Below are 16981 nucleotides of genomic sequence, written 5' to 3' on the forward strand. Positions count from 1 at the left end.
GAGAGCTGAAGGACACTGTTGGCATTTGATGGCATACACAATGTTAGACGATGAGCAATTAAATAGTCCAGAGATGGTGTGTGTGATGTTGTTGGGGCCAGTAATGGTGTTGTCCGGGTGTATGTGGCAGCAAAGTTGGCATCTGGGTTTATTGCAGGCTCTGGTGCCAGTGTCCGTGTTAAGTCTGGTTGTAGTATTATTGTGGGTTAGGAGTTGTTTAAGATTGGGTGGCTGTCTGTAGGCAATGAAAGGAATGTTAATTTTTATTATTGATAATTGTATGGTTTTATGTTTTTTTGTAAAAAAACACAACACAATCAAGCTGTGTATGAATTTTATGTATTTTTAAAAAATGAACAAAACCCCAAGTTCTAGCAAAACTTGTTTCTGGTAGGGCATGGGGGGCCACTGCTGTCCCCTCCATATTCTGTGGCCTGCAGCAGTCCCTGGTGGGCCTTCAACTTGTGCTGCAGGTGAAATTCAGTGGAAACTTCAAATTGACTAAGACTAGCAAATATGACAATAGAGAGGATTAGCTTGGATTAATCATTAGCTAGAAGCCTAGAACAATCTTTGCAAACCTTAATAGGTTTCCTTTACAGGAAGTCACCAGCGAGTGTTTTCAGAATTGATATGTCACTTACCTTCTGCCCTCTGTAGATATAATGATGATTAGGCAACTGCTAAAACCTGAAAACTACAGGTTTCAAATTGTTCTGGTGAGCAGCCCAAGGTATGGAGCCATTCAAGGTGTCTGAGACAATAAGGCTGAGGCAGTTCAGAAGCACGATATGCGGTGCAGAGTGTTTTATTTTACATAGCACTCGAAACCAAAGTTAAAACAAACTTCCATTTAATGTGAAAGCAGAGTCAGGAACAGACCTACTACCGTGGATTCCGGCGCATTAGGCGACTGGGTGTATTAGACGACCCCCCAAATTAGCAGCTGCAATTGGGGGATTTGTCTTATAAGCCCAGTCGCCTAATACGCTGGGCAGCTCCCCGGCGGGAGAAAACCGCCCGGTGCAGAGCTGAGCCCGCCGCCCGCTGCTTCAGAGCCGCCGCCGCCGCGGGGGGAGGGGCGGGCTCCGCTCCGTGCCGCCCATACCCGGCGTATAAAGCGACCGCCGACTTTTTAACCTGTTTTCCGGGGCTAAAAAGTCGCCTTATACACCAGAATCTACAGTACTTATGGTTTGTTTGGAGAGAAACCAACTGTGATCTTGGGTTCAGCCATAATGCTAAGCTTTTTGGGGCAGCACGGCAGCAAGGAGGAGGGAAGCTCCTGTGATTTTAGCACAGCCCCATTAAGCCATAGTTTACTTTAACTGTGGTTTCAAGTGATATGCAAACCAGGCCACAGTGTGCCAGCCACAGTGACATTACTTGCATGGTGTCAGCATGTTAAAAGCAGACACCCAGGCTAGGTCAGCTGTATATTGGGCAACAAAGATTTGTGTAGTTCACACTCTCAACAACCTTGAGGGTAATTTTCAAGGTTGCACATCACTGCACAGATGAAATGCAATACGGTATCTGTTAGGGGAAATGCCAGATGAGCAGTTAACATGCCTAAAACCTGGTCACTGAGCACATTGTTGTTTAGTCATTTAGTCGTGTCCGACACTTCATGACCCCCTGGACCAGAGCACGCCAGGCACTCCTGTCTTCCACTGCCTCCCACAGTTTGGTCAAACTCATGCTGGTAGCTTCGAGAATGCTGTCCAACCATTTCGTCCTCTGTCATCCCCTTCTCCTTGTGCCCTCCATCTTTCCCAACATCAGGGTCTTTCCAAGGAGTCTTCTCTTCTCATGAGGTGGCCAAAGTCTTGGGAGCCTCAGCTTCAGGATCTGTCCTTCCAGTGAGCACATTATCTGTCCACAAAGAAGCATCTATTATTCCCAAACCTGGTGAAGACAGTACTCACCATGCATAATAGAGGCTGTTTTTCTTAATGTACGTGCCAAGATACTAACAGCAATAGATGCTAAAAGGTTAGCAACATTAGTACACCCAGGTCAGGTGAGTTTTATTCACCATAGGCAGAGTGCAGATAATTTAAGGCTAGTAACAAATTTGTTAGACCACGGGTGACACTGTGGTCTAAATCATGGAGCCTCTTGGGCTTGCCGATCGGAAGGTCAGCAGTTCAAATCCCCATGACGGGGTGAGCTCCCGTTGCTGTCCCAGCTCCTGCCAACTTAGCAGTTCAAAAGCACGTCAAAGTGCAAGTAGATAAATAGGTACTGCTCTGGCGGGAAGGTAAATGGTGTTTCCATGCGCTGCTCTGGTTCACCAGAAGCGGCTTAGTCATGCTGACTGCATGACCTGGAAGCTGTCTGTGGACAAATGCCGGCTCCCTCGGCCAGTAAAGCGAGATGAGCGCCGCAACCCCAGAGCCATCTGCAACTGGACCTAATGGTCAGGGGTACCTTTACCTTTCCCTTTTAACAAATTTAATTGCTTCAAACAGTAATTGATATGGCACAGCTGCAATTATGTCTCTTTATGCTGAAAACATAGACAGCATCTTAAAAAGTAGAGACATCACCTTGCCAACAAAGGTCCGTATAGTAAAAGCTCTGGTTTTCCCAGTAGTAATGTATGGAAGTGAAAGCTGGACCATAAAGAAGGCTGATCGCCGAAGAATTGATGCTTTTGAATTATGGTGCTGGAGGAGACTCTTGAGAGTCCCATGGACTGCAAGAAGATCAAACGTATCCATTCTTAAGGAAATCAGCCCTGAGTGCTCACTGGAAGGACAGATCCTGAAGCTGAGACTCCAGTACTTTGGCCACCTCATGAGAAGAGAAGACTCCCTGGAAAAGACCCTGATGTTGGGAAAGATGGAGGGCACAAGGAGAAGGGGACGACAGAGGATGAGATGGTTGGATAGTGTTCTCGAAGCTACCAGCATGAGTTTGACCAAACTGCGGGAGGCAGTGGAAGACAGGAGTGCCTGGTGTGCTCTGGTCCAGGGGGTCATGAAGAGTCGGACTCGACTAAACGACTAAACAACAACAACAACATGCTGAAAAAGGCTTTTATTGCTTAGGAAAAATTTGGGTTTCCTCCGGATTAGACTATTGTACAGTGGTACCTCTGGTTACGTACTTAATTAAGTTCCGGAGGTCCGTTCTTAACTTGAAGCACTTTAGGTAGTGGGGCCTCCCGCTGCTGCCATGCTGCCGCTGCGTGATTTCTGTTCTCATCCTGAAGCAAAGTTCTTAACCCGAGGTACTATTTCTGGGTTAGAGGAGTCTGTAAGCTGAAGCGTATGTAACCCGAGGTACCACTGTACTTGTAAAGGTAAAGGTACCCCTGACCAATAGTTCCAGTCGTGACCGACTCTGGGATTGCGGTGCTCATCTCACTTTATTGGCCGAGGGAGCCAGCTTACAGCTTCCAGGTCATGTGGCCAGCATGACTAAGCCGCTTCTGGTGAACCAGAGCAGCGCACGGAAACGCCGTTTACCTTCCCGCCGGAGCAGTACCTATTGATCTACTTGCACTCTGACGTGCTTTCGAACTGCTAGGTTGGGGAGCAGGGACCTAGCAACGGGAGCTCGCCCCGTCACAGGGATTCAAACAGCTGACCTTCTGATCGGCAAGTCCTAGGCTCTGTGGTTTAATCCACAGCGCCACCTGCGTCTCCATTGTACTTGTACCCTGGACTAAATCACTGATGAGGCCAAATGGCTTTCTCTTGCCTGGTTTAGAGATGTAAGGGCTGCTATTTGCATTAGGTTTATATCCATTGGGATGTGCAGTTAGGCACTAAAGACAGGCTGATGGTTTTGTACATGAATGAGTGGAATTTAAAATAGCCATGCATGCAGATGAATAGTTTATTAGTAGGCCTGAATCATCCATATCAGAATTTCTGGCTAGGTGATCAATTGGTCAAAATCCAAATTAAAGCCAATGGGCGCTATAAAGTTATCTAGTTTATATTCTGTCAATTTTGTTGGTGCCCAGAGGTGCAAGTGTCTCTTTCTGCTAATACCCTTTCATGGGTAGTCTTGGAGATGACCTACTTGGCAATCCCTTTATGGGTGGCATTATATAAATTATATATATGAGGACCAGTTCCATGTGCGCTTACAACAGCTAGGGAGGCCCTGGTCTATAGTATCCCATCGCTTAGTTTGAGTCACATGCTCATGCCAAATTAATTTCATGGGTTATTCTGATTAGAAAATAGAGAGGCAGCCTTTTTGTGCAAGAGGGAGGCCAATAGTAGGATTTATGTCAGCTCAATTAACAGGGTCAGATGAATTTTTGCCATTATGAGTTTTGCTGTTCAGATAATACTTTTCTGCTAGCACTGAATGGCAATGCTTTTTGGAGTCTATCTTTAGACTCCTACCTTTGAGATTCTTGGCATCTCCTATACTGTATTGCTGGAGGAAATCATTAGTTCACAGATTAGATTACAAATGTTTATTGGAATGCTGTAAAGGATCTTTGTGATGAATGCAACAGAGTTACAAATGTTTCATTCTGCAAAGTCAGTGGAAAGTTGCTTTTGTGTCCACACGTAGTGTCACTTTAGATTTAAAATTGAGCTGATTCCACAAAAATTGATGTTTTGAGTATACTGTACTCCACAGCAACTTGATCAGAAGGGTATAGCTAGGCTGGCAATGTAACCCAGAAAATGCCTCTTGGGGTCTCAGGCTCTCTCTGGACATCCCCACCTGCCCCCCAACGACTCTTCACTTCTGACACACCAACCAAGTCACCAGTCTTTTTACGTCCACTGAAGAGGAATTCACCAGGACTGCAAAAGGCAGTCTCTAAAGCAGACAGACACGCCTGGCAACTCTTAGCTTCCCATTGGTAGCAAAATTAATTTAGAGCATGCTTGCCCCTTTAATCAATACTCTTGCGGAGTATGTCAGGGAAAACCTTTATTTTAGAAAGTGCAGGAAAAGCTGTGTTTTCCAGCTGGATATGCAGGGCCAGGACAGAAGCGTGGGGAAATGAGGCTGCTGGCTTGGCAGCCAAGGAAGGCTGCCGAAAGATCCCTGTGACTCAGAGACAGGAAACAATACAGAGACTTGGCCTCCACATTCCTTCCAGTTGTGCTCACTCTGCTCTTTGTTCAAGGATTGCAACATCCATTAAGCCCATTAGCAGAGCCTCCAGCGACACAAAATATTTCTGGTTTCCTTGCCATGATGAGCAGCACAAGGAATGTGTAACTGCTCAAACCAAATTCAACTACTTTAAGGCAAAACAGGTATTTGGTGTTTTTAATGGATACCTGAACTCATTCATGGTTGAAGATGTAGAAAGACTTCAAGGCACGGCAGAAACATTTCCCAAAGGATCTAAAGCAGGTTGGTAAGTGAGTACAGAATTGCAGTCTCAAGACTGGACAAGTGGCGGGGGGGGGGGGGGGGGACAGGACACTTACTCGTTCAAATCCCAGCCACTGCATTGAGAACTCTGTTTTCAAGGTATCCAACAAAGGATGGAGGTTAAGACAGAAACATCATCACATAGCAAACACCTATTTATTAATAAATTAGTATACCAGAAGGAAAGTTTCTTTCAACGTCATCCTCTCCTTCCCCTCCCCATGCAAGGTAGGACATTCCACCTTGCAAGATCCTCTCCAAAGTAAGCCTTACCATGGACTGGTTTATTACTGGCATAGTAGTTGCAAATATAATAGAGGCAGATTTCTTACAATGCAGCATTTTTAATAAAAAGTGATGTCTGTGTGAGGGGGGAAATGCAAAGACCAAGTGAGGTATTTGAAACCTATTGGCCACATCCGTATAGATTTTTTTAAAAAAAAACACACACAAAAAGACAAAAATTTGAAGCACAAATCAATGTCTTGTAGAATGAGAAATGTGGCCCTGCCAGGGTTCTTGTTTACCTTCCAGAGTCCAGCTCCAGGTGCTACTCCAAAAATGACCCAAATTACCAAGCCCACTGAAATCCTAAAATGGCAAGGCAAAGTACTCCTCTTGAGTTGAGTGGACAGAATTACATTCATCTGCAGGCCAAAATGTCATTATCTTGAAGGCTGGAGAAATTACATGTAACATGTTTTGGAGGAGTCACCCACCGATATCTGCTTTGTCCACTTGGAAACCATACAAGGAGCTCGTAAAACATCAACAATTGGAATCATCCAGCAGTTACAGGTGCTTTTTCTTTATATTGTCTTAAGAAAAGCTGATCAAACTGACAACCGCTTTTCACATAAGCCTCCAGTTATGAGCAGGGCAGTAAACGAGAATTAAAAATACCTGCCATGAGAAAAAATATATATATTTCAAGTTGGAGTTAAAAAAACACCACACATAAAACATCAAAAGCAGAACAAAAAGCACCCCTAACTGATGAGACTAGATGAAGCCGGTCCAAATTCAACAGATAAAATTGAAAAGAATATCTGTGGTTGTTGTTTTTAAGTGGTTAGAATGACAGGTTAAAATGTTGTAATTAAGAGGGGGAAACAAGACCTTTTAATTCAGATAATAAACATGAAAGGGTGCACATTGCCCCTCCCTCCTCCGGCAAGGAAGAAAAAAGCAAAACCTTGAAGAAAATACTGGCCACAAGTTCTACAAAATATCCTGCCGGCATGTTGTCTTTAACAGGCGCCAAGCGAGCGCAAGTAGCAGCCAGAATATGTGTGCAGCGTGCAATCATTTGGTGAGCCAGTCTAGAGCAAATCAGGCAGGTGGCTATAGACCGAATCCAGGAGAGTCTGGCTTGCTTCCTGGCTCTTGACACCAGCAATTTCGAAAAGCCTGTCCAGCTTATCTTCTGCCTGTGGGATCTCTTCAATGGCATGCAGCTCTTCTGGGTTCAGTATGTGAAGCATGTCGTCAAAGATGGGCTGCAGGTCACAGGGGTCCAAGCGCACCTGTCGCAGCACAGTATCCTTCTTTTCTGTGGAAAGAAAGAGGGCGTTTTGCTATTAACCCAGGATTTGCCAGAAGTCCCTTGGCCACAGCAACCTCTGCAGCTGCAAACTGAAGCCTCAACACAGAGCCAAACTATAAGTTACACTCCTGAGGTTGGATCCAGGCTCTCAGCGTGCTTAGAGCAGACACTGTTTAATCAAAGGAAATTCTTCTATACTATTAAGACTGCCATATTTCTCTTTACACCTGCTTTCTGCCTAACCAGAAATCTGTTTGTAACAGAGACTGCAGGAACAGATGAGCTTAATGTTTTGAAAAATGGAGACCACCCACTTCTTGCTTATCCCAGAGTCCTAGGGGCAGCCTGATAGCTGCAAGTACCTAACAGAGACTAAGGATGAAACAGTAAAACCTCCAACGGCACAACCAAGAAGAACTGAACGGAAAGACACCTCCACTTCATCCCAAACCCCCCCAGCCTGGAATAACACCGCTCTGTAAGTCTGGATCCAACCCAACAGGGAAATATGCATTCTTGCATCAAATCAGCCCACCCCATCCCTAAACTTGCTATGCAAATGCTGCTCATTAATCCATCCATATCTGGTTCATGTGGAATCCGCTTCCTGCCCACTTAAGGGCCTGTTTGCAAGACCCTGAGCTTCTTATTTCTATCCTGTTTTCCTATCAGCTCAGATTCCAGCATTTTTGGGCTAAGGTTCTTCCAAACCCCTCTATCATGGTAGCTCAGCATCCTCTTGCCTGGCTTATGGAAAATGGTACCCCAGATGACCCACCTGGGCCATACAGGTTTGTGAAGATAAAGTAGTGGGAGGGAGTTGTGTATGTTCCCTTTGCACCTTGAGCAATGACAGGAAAAAATGGAACTAACAATTGCAGTTATTTTAAAATGTTTGGCATGGCATAAAATCAACAGCAAAGCTGCTTTGTAGATAACTTGCCTTATGGGTGATGATCATCAAAAGGAATGTTTAGAAACACACACTGCTGTATTTTGGGCAACAAAATCTAAGTCTGCATTCCTAATACGTTACTGTTGTTCCATTTACTTTGAAGTCTGACAAAACACTAAAGCATGAGATGAGATTTTAGACTGGCAAAATTCAGTACCTTTGGTAATAAAGGAGCCTGTTCGGCTCAGAGCAGAGCAGCCACTGGAGGTTGAATCACAACGCAGAAGCGGTTCTGACTCATCCACAAAAAAGCACTTGTTCTTCTCCAAGGGAGATTGATCCACAGGGATAATGGCTGCATCTGGCTTTGGAGCTGGGCTAGGACTTAGAGGAGCAGGATTTGCAGGAAGAGATGATTTGTCAACTTCAAGCTGAAAGACAAGGACGCAAAATGCATCGGACCTGAGGTGTCAGCAGTATTGCATCTCTGCAGTGCAAGAGGTCACACCCTGCAGGGCTGAGAAGAACCATCAGCCAATCCACTTCTAGGGGAACTTAAAACAACCCACTTGCAGAGAATTATTCGGCATTAACATGAAAAGCTTATTAGCTAAAGAAATTCCCCACTCCACAACTGAGTGTGGGGCCAATAAAAGGAGCAGGACACTGCCAATCTTTCCTGTACCTTTTTTTTTTGGGGGGGGGGGATTGTTGTTCATTCAGGGGCAGAAAAAATGCAATGATTGATCCTCATGATGAAGCAGTTGCAGCAACAGGACTGACTTCAGAGCACACACGCAAGATGAGTCAGTGCAGGTTCTCACTCACTCAGGTTTAAAATCACAGGCCAATAAATGCTGGTTTTGAGCGGGAGTGGAGAACCCTTCTGGGCTGGTGGGCCAGGTCATTCTCTGCACCCCACGGTCTAACTTTCACAGCTGGGTGGAACGACCTTAAGGAGAACCCCTTGCAAAGCTTCCCTGCTGAGCGTGCGGGGTGGGGGGCTGGGGCCGGACTCTGCAAGGGCTTCTTGCCACTCCGCCAGGCTAGGGGAGGGAGCAGCAGACAACCCTCTGCTTTCTGAAGCTCCCTTCCTGTTGCCTTGTCTGTTGCTGCTGCCTGAGGCAGTTGCTTGACCCTCTTCAGGAGGGCAAAAGCTCTGGTTTCATTGCACTATGAAACTGCATGCCATCTTATAGGAGTTTATAACAATTACTTTTGAATGTACAGTTACTCATTTGGGTTTCCGTTAAACACTCAAACTAATAAATGGCTTTGAGGCATCAGTAACTTTAATAATAATAATAATAATAATAATAATAATAATAATAATAATAATAATAATTTATTATTTATACCCCACTCATCTGGCTGAGTTTCCCCAGCCACTTTGGGCGGCTCCCAAGCAAGTGTTAAAAACAGTACAGCGTTACATATTAAAAACTTCCCTAAACAGGGCTGCCTTAAGATGTCTTCTGAATGTCAGGTAGTTGTTTATCTCTTTGACATCTGATGGGAGGGCGTTCTACAGGGCGGGCGCCACTACCGAGAAGGCCCTCTGCCTGGTTCCCTGTAGCCTCACTTCTCGCAAAGAGGGGGCCGCCAGAAGGCCCTCGGCGCTGGATCTCAGTGTCCGGGCTGAACGATGGGGGTGGAGACGCTCCTTCAGGTATACAGGATTGAGGCCGTTTAGGGCTTGAAAGGTCAGCACCAACACTTTGAATTGTGCTCGGAAACGTACTGGGAGCCAATGCAGATCTCTCAGAACCAGTGTTATGTGGTCTCAGCAGCCGCTCCCAGTCACCAGTCTAGCTGCTGCATTCTGGATTAATTGCAGTTTCCGGGTCACCTTCAAAGGTAGCCCCACGTAGAGCGCGTTGCAGTAGTCCAAGCGGGAGATAACTAGAGCATGCACCACTCTGGCGAGACAGTTCGCGGGCAGGTAGGGTCTTAGCCTGCATACCAGGTGGAGCTGGTAGACAGCTGCCCTGGACACAGAATTGACCTGCGCCTTCATGGACAGCTGTGAGTCCAAAATGACTCCCAGGCTGCGCACCTGGTCCTTCAGGGGCACAGTTACCCCATTCAGGACCAGGGAATCCCCCACACCCATCCGCTCCCTGTCTCCCAAAAACAGTACTTCTGTCTTGTCAGGATTCAACCTCAATCTTTTAGCCGCCATCCATCCTCCAACCGCCTCCAGGCACTCACACAGGACCTTCACCGCCTTCACTGATTCTGATTTAAAGGAGAGGTAGAGCCAAGTATCATCTGCATACCGATGAACACCCAGCCCAAACCTCCTGATGATCTCTCCCAGCGGCTTCCTGTAGATGTTGAAAGGCTTGGGGGAGAGGACAGAACCCTGAGGCACCCCACAAGTGAGAGCCCAGGGGTCTGAACACTCATCCCTCCCCACCACTTTCTGGACACGGCCCAGGAGGAAGGAGCAGAACCACTGTATAACAGTGCCCCCAGCTCCCAGCCCCTCTAGACGGTCCAGAAGGATGTTATGGTTGATGGTGTCAAAGGCAGCTGAGAGATCCAGAACTAGGAAACAGCTCTCACCTTTGTCCCTAGCCCACTGGAGATCATCAACCAGCGCAACCAAGGCAGTTTCAGTCCCATGGTGAGGCCTGAATCCCGATTGAAAGGGATCCAAATGGTCCGTTTCCTCCAGGCGTGCTTGGAGTTGTTCGGCAACCACCCGCTCAATCACCTTGCCCAAGAATGGTAGATTTGCTGTGCGTAAGAGAAACCTGGTGGGCAAGCAGCGGCAAGAACAGGCCCATCTGCTTCATCCAACCAGGTCTCTGTTACACATGCCAGGTCAAATCCTCCATCCACAATCAGGTCGTGGATGGCAGTGGTTTTATTCATCATTGACCTGGCATTGCACAGCAACACTTTCAGGTCATGTGGGTTTCCCTTGCTGATTCCAGTATCCTTCCGGTCAGGACCAGACCTGGAGGCAGGGATAGTCCTCAACCAACGACTAAACCTGCCTCCTCGGTAATGACATGGTCTGGTCTTAGCGTAACTCCTCCTCCGGCCCGTGATCACTGAGATCGGGTGTCCCAATACATTCCCTCCTGTGGAACCTGCCCCAGCCATTCTATTGGCTGAGGCCCACTCCCAGGCAGCCCTGACCCTTCCCCTTAAAAAGCAAAGTACAAAGTATATAATAACTTAACAGAATAATAAAATAAAAAAAAGCAAAAAACAATAGTGCTCAAATTAAACTACTCCCCACGCTGACTAAATGCTTATCCCACCCCAAGCAAAAATAAAATAATAAAATAAAATAATATTATAAAAAACAACCACCACCATTTAAGGTGCTGCAAATTAAAAGCGCTTAAAACATTTAAAACCCTTTTGTCCCTTGCTGCAGGTAGCTGCTCAGGCCTCTAAACCGTAGTGGTGAGTGCTGAGTGCAGGCCCCGCCCCCTAGGCCAGATGGAATTGGCAGGAGAGGGAGCGGCCCTCCCAACACTCACGCAGGCAAAAGTGACTGTGCTGAATAGTAAGAAGAGGCGGCCCTTTCCCCAAGAAGATACAGTCGTACCTTGGTACTCAAACGCCCTGGAACTCAGACATTTTGGCTCCCGAACACTGTAAACCCAGAAGTGATTTTCCGGTTTGAGAATGTTCTTTTGGAACCTGAACATCCAATGGGGCTTTTAAAGAAATATACTTTTAAGTGATTTTTTTAAAGAAGTGGACACAGTAAAAGTGGGGGGGGGGGAGTAAAACTGAACTATTTAACCACTAGATGGGCAAAGAGCCTCTTAGGACCCTCTGTGCATGCCAGCATCCTGCCTAATGCTCTGACATCAAGAGGAAGTCTATTGAAGCTGGGGCTGAATGCTGACTCACCCACAGAGCCTTGCTTTAAAGTGGGGGGGGGGAGGGTTCCCAAGAACAAAAGGAGAATAAACACATGCACACACAGAGTGCTCAGCTAGCCACTTCAATTCTCAATTTGAACAAAGCAGCATTCATGTAAAAATGTCTTAAAACTCAAGTGAACTCAGCTGAGCACGTGCAGGTTCCACATGCAGAAAGAGGGAAGCAGAAAGAAGTTTCCTACACAGCAGCTGTTTGGGCTTTGATATTTGGTAGCTTAGAGATGATTGGTAGCTCCGTCCTCTTCTCTTCTTCCCCCTTTGAATGAGCGCCCTTGTGCATGGTTTTGTGCTTGAGCACACGTAATGGAGGCTAGGAGGCAGCGGAATGAGGTGGACCAGATTGCAGGAGGGGCTCATCCTATTGGAAATTCCCTTTGTGGGTAGGAAATGAGCATGCTAAAGAAGGTGCTAGGCTACAATGTCTTTACCTGTTACAGAATGCAGAACACTGTGTGAGAGAGAAGCCATGCTCAGAGACAATGCCAAAGGCAGAAGCTAAAATGTTCCTGCGGCCACATGTACCTCCAGCCATGCAACCAGAGATGTTTTTAATGGAAGGTGTTGGGGACAATGGATGTCGGCATCAGATATGTGCTTTGCTTCTGAGCTACGGCCTGTACATATATTTGAATATGGCAAGGAAAGAGAATTAATAGGAATTAGAATTGTATTAAAGCAAGAAGAAAAGCCACTTGCTCAGGCTCAATCATGATCAAAGCCTTGAAAATGCATTTCCGCCAAATAGCTACTGCCTTCTCCTCGCTGGAAATAGGAACGCACAAGCAACTGAACTGCTCACCCCAAAAGGGTACATTTATTTGCCAGTGTTCAAACGAAACAGTCACACAAAGTTCAAGGACTGCTCCCAAAGCCCAGTACAGTGGTACCTCTGGTTACAAACTTAATTCGTTCTGGAGGTCCGGTTCCTAACCTGAAACCGTTTTTAACCTGAGGCACCACTTTAGCTAATGGGGCCTCCCGCTGGAGCATGATTTCTGTTCTCATCCTGAAGCAAAGTTCTTAACCCGAGGTACTATTTCTGGGTTAGTGGAGTCTGTAACCTGAGGTGTTTGTAACCCGAGGTACCACTGTATTCTGCTGCCTGTCCCTTCCCTAAGCTCCAGGAACTGCCACGGGGCAGGGAAGAGAGCAGCAGGTCTCCTCAGCAGATACTGGTGGAGCGCCTTTTCCTGCCAGGACCACCAGTCACAGAGCCCCAGGTGGAAATTAACATTATCCACGTCATTTCCACTGGGGAGAATGACATTTGAGCCCCGGGTTGCATCCCCAGGAGAAAACTCTGCTCTACTTGGGCTCAGGGAGTATCTGCCCGCCTCCGTTCCATTCCCCAGAGTCAGTAGAAGGGCCTTTCAGTGGTGGGACTCACTGGACCAAGGTGATGCCTTCCATAGTTCTAGTTACAGGTAGGTAGCTGTGTTGGTCTGCCGTAGTCGAAACAAAATAAAAAAATTCCGTCCAGTAGCACTTTAGAGACCAACTAAGTTTGTTATTGGTATGAGCTTTTGTGTATCTGAAGAAGTGTGCGTGCACACGAAAGCTCATACCAATAACAAACTTAGTTGGTCTCTAAAGTGCTACTGGACGGAATTTTTTTTATTTTGGACCAAGGTGAGCACAGGACTTGCTTGCCTCCCTCCAGCTCACAAGCATTCCGTCAAGGGTGCTAGGTCTCGCAAACATCCAAATACTTACTGCTTTGCTAACTAGAGATAGCTTGCTACTTTTTTGATCAACCCAACATTCGTAGCTGTGGCATTCCTGGCAGTTTAAGTCAAGAGAGATTAATATTGCTAACCACCAGTAAAAAGGCCTCAATACATGGCCCAAACACGAGACGCAAAATGAGTAAATATTCCACAGTCGGAATCATCAATATACAGAAGTCATTGCTGTTAAACTGAGAAGGTTTAACGGCAATAAAAACACATTCTGAGCCGTTCGTTCAAGCAGCCGGCCCAATCTCCACTGGGCTCAGAAGCAGGTTCCTAAACTGCTTCTCAGCCCTGTGGCTTCCCTAAATTGCAGCATGGAGCACCTGGGTCCCAGAGCGTCCTGGTCCTTCCCAAAGAAAGGGCTGCCTCTGTGCAATGCGTCTGACTGGGCCTGCGTCAGGAGCAGCTGGCACTGGCAGGGAAGGGAGAGACAGGAGGAAAGGGGAAATGAAAAGGGGTCACAGGAGGACAGAGGAGGACGCCCAGGAGAGCAGATACTGTTACCCTCAGTTACTCAAGGCAATTAGCTCCCATGACTGCTAATAAAATATCTCCATGAACCCAGTATAATCCACCACGGCTCTCCAGACTCTCTGTGTCTCCTTCTAGGCAGCCTTCAGGCTAAACAGTCAGATCCCAGTCATGCAATTCTCTGCTAAAATCCTGTATTTTAAAAATATTTTTATTTATTTATTAAATTTGTACACCACCCTTTATCCATAGATCTCAGGGCAGTTCACAACATAAAAAATACGAGATAAAAAACACGAAACACATAATAAAAAATGCAAAACAAAAACAAACCCATACCCCCCTGAGAGGCGCCTGGACATGTTTTGCATATGCTAATCTTGTACCAAGGTCTCGTCTGGACATGTTTGCCAAGGTTGAACTAGTGTAACCTCTGTCTGCCCCTCCCCTTTTGTGACATGTCAGTGATGTAAAGATGATGTATCAATGATGTTGTATGAACCGTATTCTGGGATATTGTGGGAAGTTTTAAAAGTCAATGTTGCCCCATGCTCGGGGTTCCTTACTCCTGTGGGGATCTGCTGAGCAACAATAAAGAACATGATCTACTGACCACTGTTTGGCTAGAATTTCCTTCTTTCACTGACCGCATGGACCCGTGGGGGACTTGTACCCCGACAAGCTGGGCTGTTGAGTAGTCTCTCACCCCAGAACTTTTCCTTATCAGCGCCAACATCAAAATGGTAGGTGTCTAGTCTGCCAGAATTTCTCCCAGGGGCATACTTGACCCCTTCCTTTATTTTCACCAGAGGTGGGTGGATTCTGTAGCCAAAGAGCAGATTAGAAGCTTAAATTCCCAACCACCTGCAGAGCTGGGGAAGTGAAATGATCAAGCGGGACTCAACTCGCTTCCATTCAAATCTCGCATTTGTCACAAACCCAGTAGATGGTCTTGGGCCAGTCACTATTCTTTCAGCCTCAGTCCACATGGTAATCCTGCTGGCCTACTGTCTTACAAGGTTGTGGCCAGGTGAGATAAAGAGCTGTGTAAATGGAAAGTGTTGTATTAATTATAGCACCTGCATAACAACTACAGCCAGCTTGCCCAGTAGCCAAGGTGACTATGGCCCAGATCAGATGCAATACTAAACCGTGGTTTGTAATGCAGACGAATCTCACAGAAATATTACATGTGGGTGTTTTAAAAAAAGAAAGGTTCAACAATTTCCAAGACCCTGCTATTTACAATTCCCCGCTCACACCATCATGTCTACAGGTGAAACTTGGAAAATTAGAGTATCGTGGAAAAGTTCATTTATTTCAGTAATTCAACTTAAAAGATGAAACTAATATATGAAATAGACTCATGACACGCAAAGCGAGATATGTCAAGCCTTTATTTGTTATAATTGTGATGATCATGGCATACAGCTGATGAAAACGCCAAATTAACAATCTCAGAAAATTAGATTATTAAATGAAATCAGCAAAACAAGGACTGCAAATAGAGCAATATTGGACCCCTGAGAAGTAGAAGCATGCATATGTACTCAGTACTTGGTTTGGGCCCCTTTTGCATCAATTACTGCCTCAATGCAGCGTGGCGTGGATGCTATCAGCCTGTGCTTCATGAAGTCCAGGGTCAACGCAGCCGCCTACCAGGAGATTTTGGAGCACTTTGTGCTTCCTTCCGCAGACGAGCTTTATGGAGACGCTGACTTCATTTTCCAGCAGGTCTTTGTCACCTGCCCACACTACCAAAAGTACCAAAACCTGGTTCAGTGCCCATGGGATTCCTGTGCTTGATTGGCCAGCAAACTCGCCTGACCTGAACCCCATAGAGAATCTATGGGGCATTGCTAAGAGAAAGATGAGAGACAAGAGACCGAGAAAGCAGAAGAGCTGAAGGCTGCTATTGAAGCTTCCTGGTCTTCCATGACACCTCAGCAGTGCCAAAGGCTGATAGCATCCATGCCACGCCGCATTGAGGCAGTAATTGATGCAAAAGGGGCCCAAACCAAGTACTGAGTACATATGCATGCTTCTACTTCTCAGGGGTCCAATATTGCTCTATTTGCAGCCCTTGTTTTGCTGATTTCATTTAATATTCTAATTTTCTGAGATTGTTAATTTGGGGTTTTCATCAGCTGTACGCCATGATCATCACAATTATAACAAATAAAGGCTTGACATATCTCGCTTTGCATGTCATGAGTCTATCTCATATATTAGTTTCACCTTTTAAGTCGAATTACTGAAATAAATGAACTTTTCCATGATATTCTAATTTTCCAAGTTTCACCTGTATATACACATGCTAAAACTTCATGATTTGATGAAGCGGGCGGCAGTTCGGGAAGCTTCTGCTGCGACAAATGTGTTAAGTCATTCGGATGCCACAAGACTTTGAAATGTCCCAGTTTCACCATGATTGCTTCAATTCATTGTCTTGTGCATTTGTAGAAATTGACTTTTCATGGAAATAGACTACAATTGAACATTTTCTGCAAAAGAGAATCTCTTTGCATAATTTCTTGAGTCTTTTCCAAAACTGCATTTGTCCTCAACTAAATTCCCTTCCCTTTCCTAATAGGGCAAGCTCAAGAAGATAGTGTATAGTTTAAGTTTCAAGAAACAGTCACTTTGCATTACAGATATCCGAAACTGCACCTGCTAGCTGCTAAATCCCACCAGAACCACAGACAGACAGACAGACAGACAGACAGACACACACACACACACACACACACACACAGAGAGAGAGAGAGAGAGAGAGAGAGAGAGAGAGAGAGAGAGAGACAGAGACAGACAGACAGACAGACAGACAGACAGACAGACAGACTACTTGTGAGGTTGTGCTGCCTTTGGTGATCCAGATTTCACAGAAGTCTAGAAGGCTAATCCTGCTTTAACCTACATTTCATCATCGATGCCTCTGAGAACAAGCATGACTGGAGATGCTATCTGAAGAGCCAGTGCAACTGTGCTCATTGTAAAATGCACCTCAAATCGGAAAAGCACTTTGTCCTTGAAGGAACATTTTTCTACAACCAGGCCA

At 45.9% G+C, this 16981-nt stretch overlaps 1 protein-coding gene across 1 annotated transcript in view; it reads right to left on the bottom strand.

Annotated features, from left to right (window-relative positions):
* Positions 1-5504: 5504 nt before the first annotated feature.
* Positions 5505-16981, bottom strand: part of TNFRSF21 (TNF receptor superfamily member 21) — a 35435-nt gene continuing 23958 nt past the window's right edge. The window contains exons 5-6 of the mRNA XM_077926626.1: positions 8026-8239; positions 5505-6919 (exon numbers count right to left, since the gene is read on the bottom strand). Of these exons, the coding sequence (XP_077782752.1) occupies positions 6690-6919; positions 8026-8239 (444 nt within the window). The 3' untranslated portion in view covers positions 5505-6689. The remainder of the gene's footprint in view (positions 6920-8025; positions 8240-16981) is intronic.

Source organism: Podarcis muralis, chromosome 3 (genome assembly GCF_964188315.1).
Source record: "Podarcis muralis chromosome 3, rPodMur119.hap1.1, whole genome shotgun sequence".
NCBI lineage: Eukaryota > Metazoa > Chordata > Lepidosauria > Squamata > Lacertidae > Podarcis > Podarcis muralis.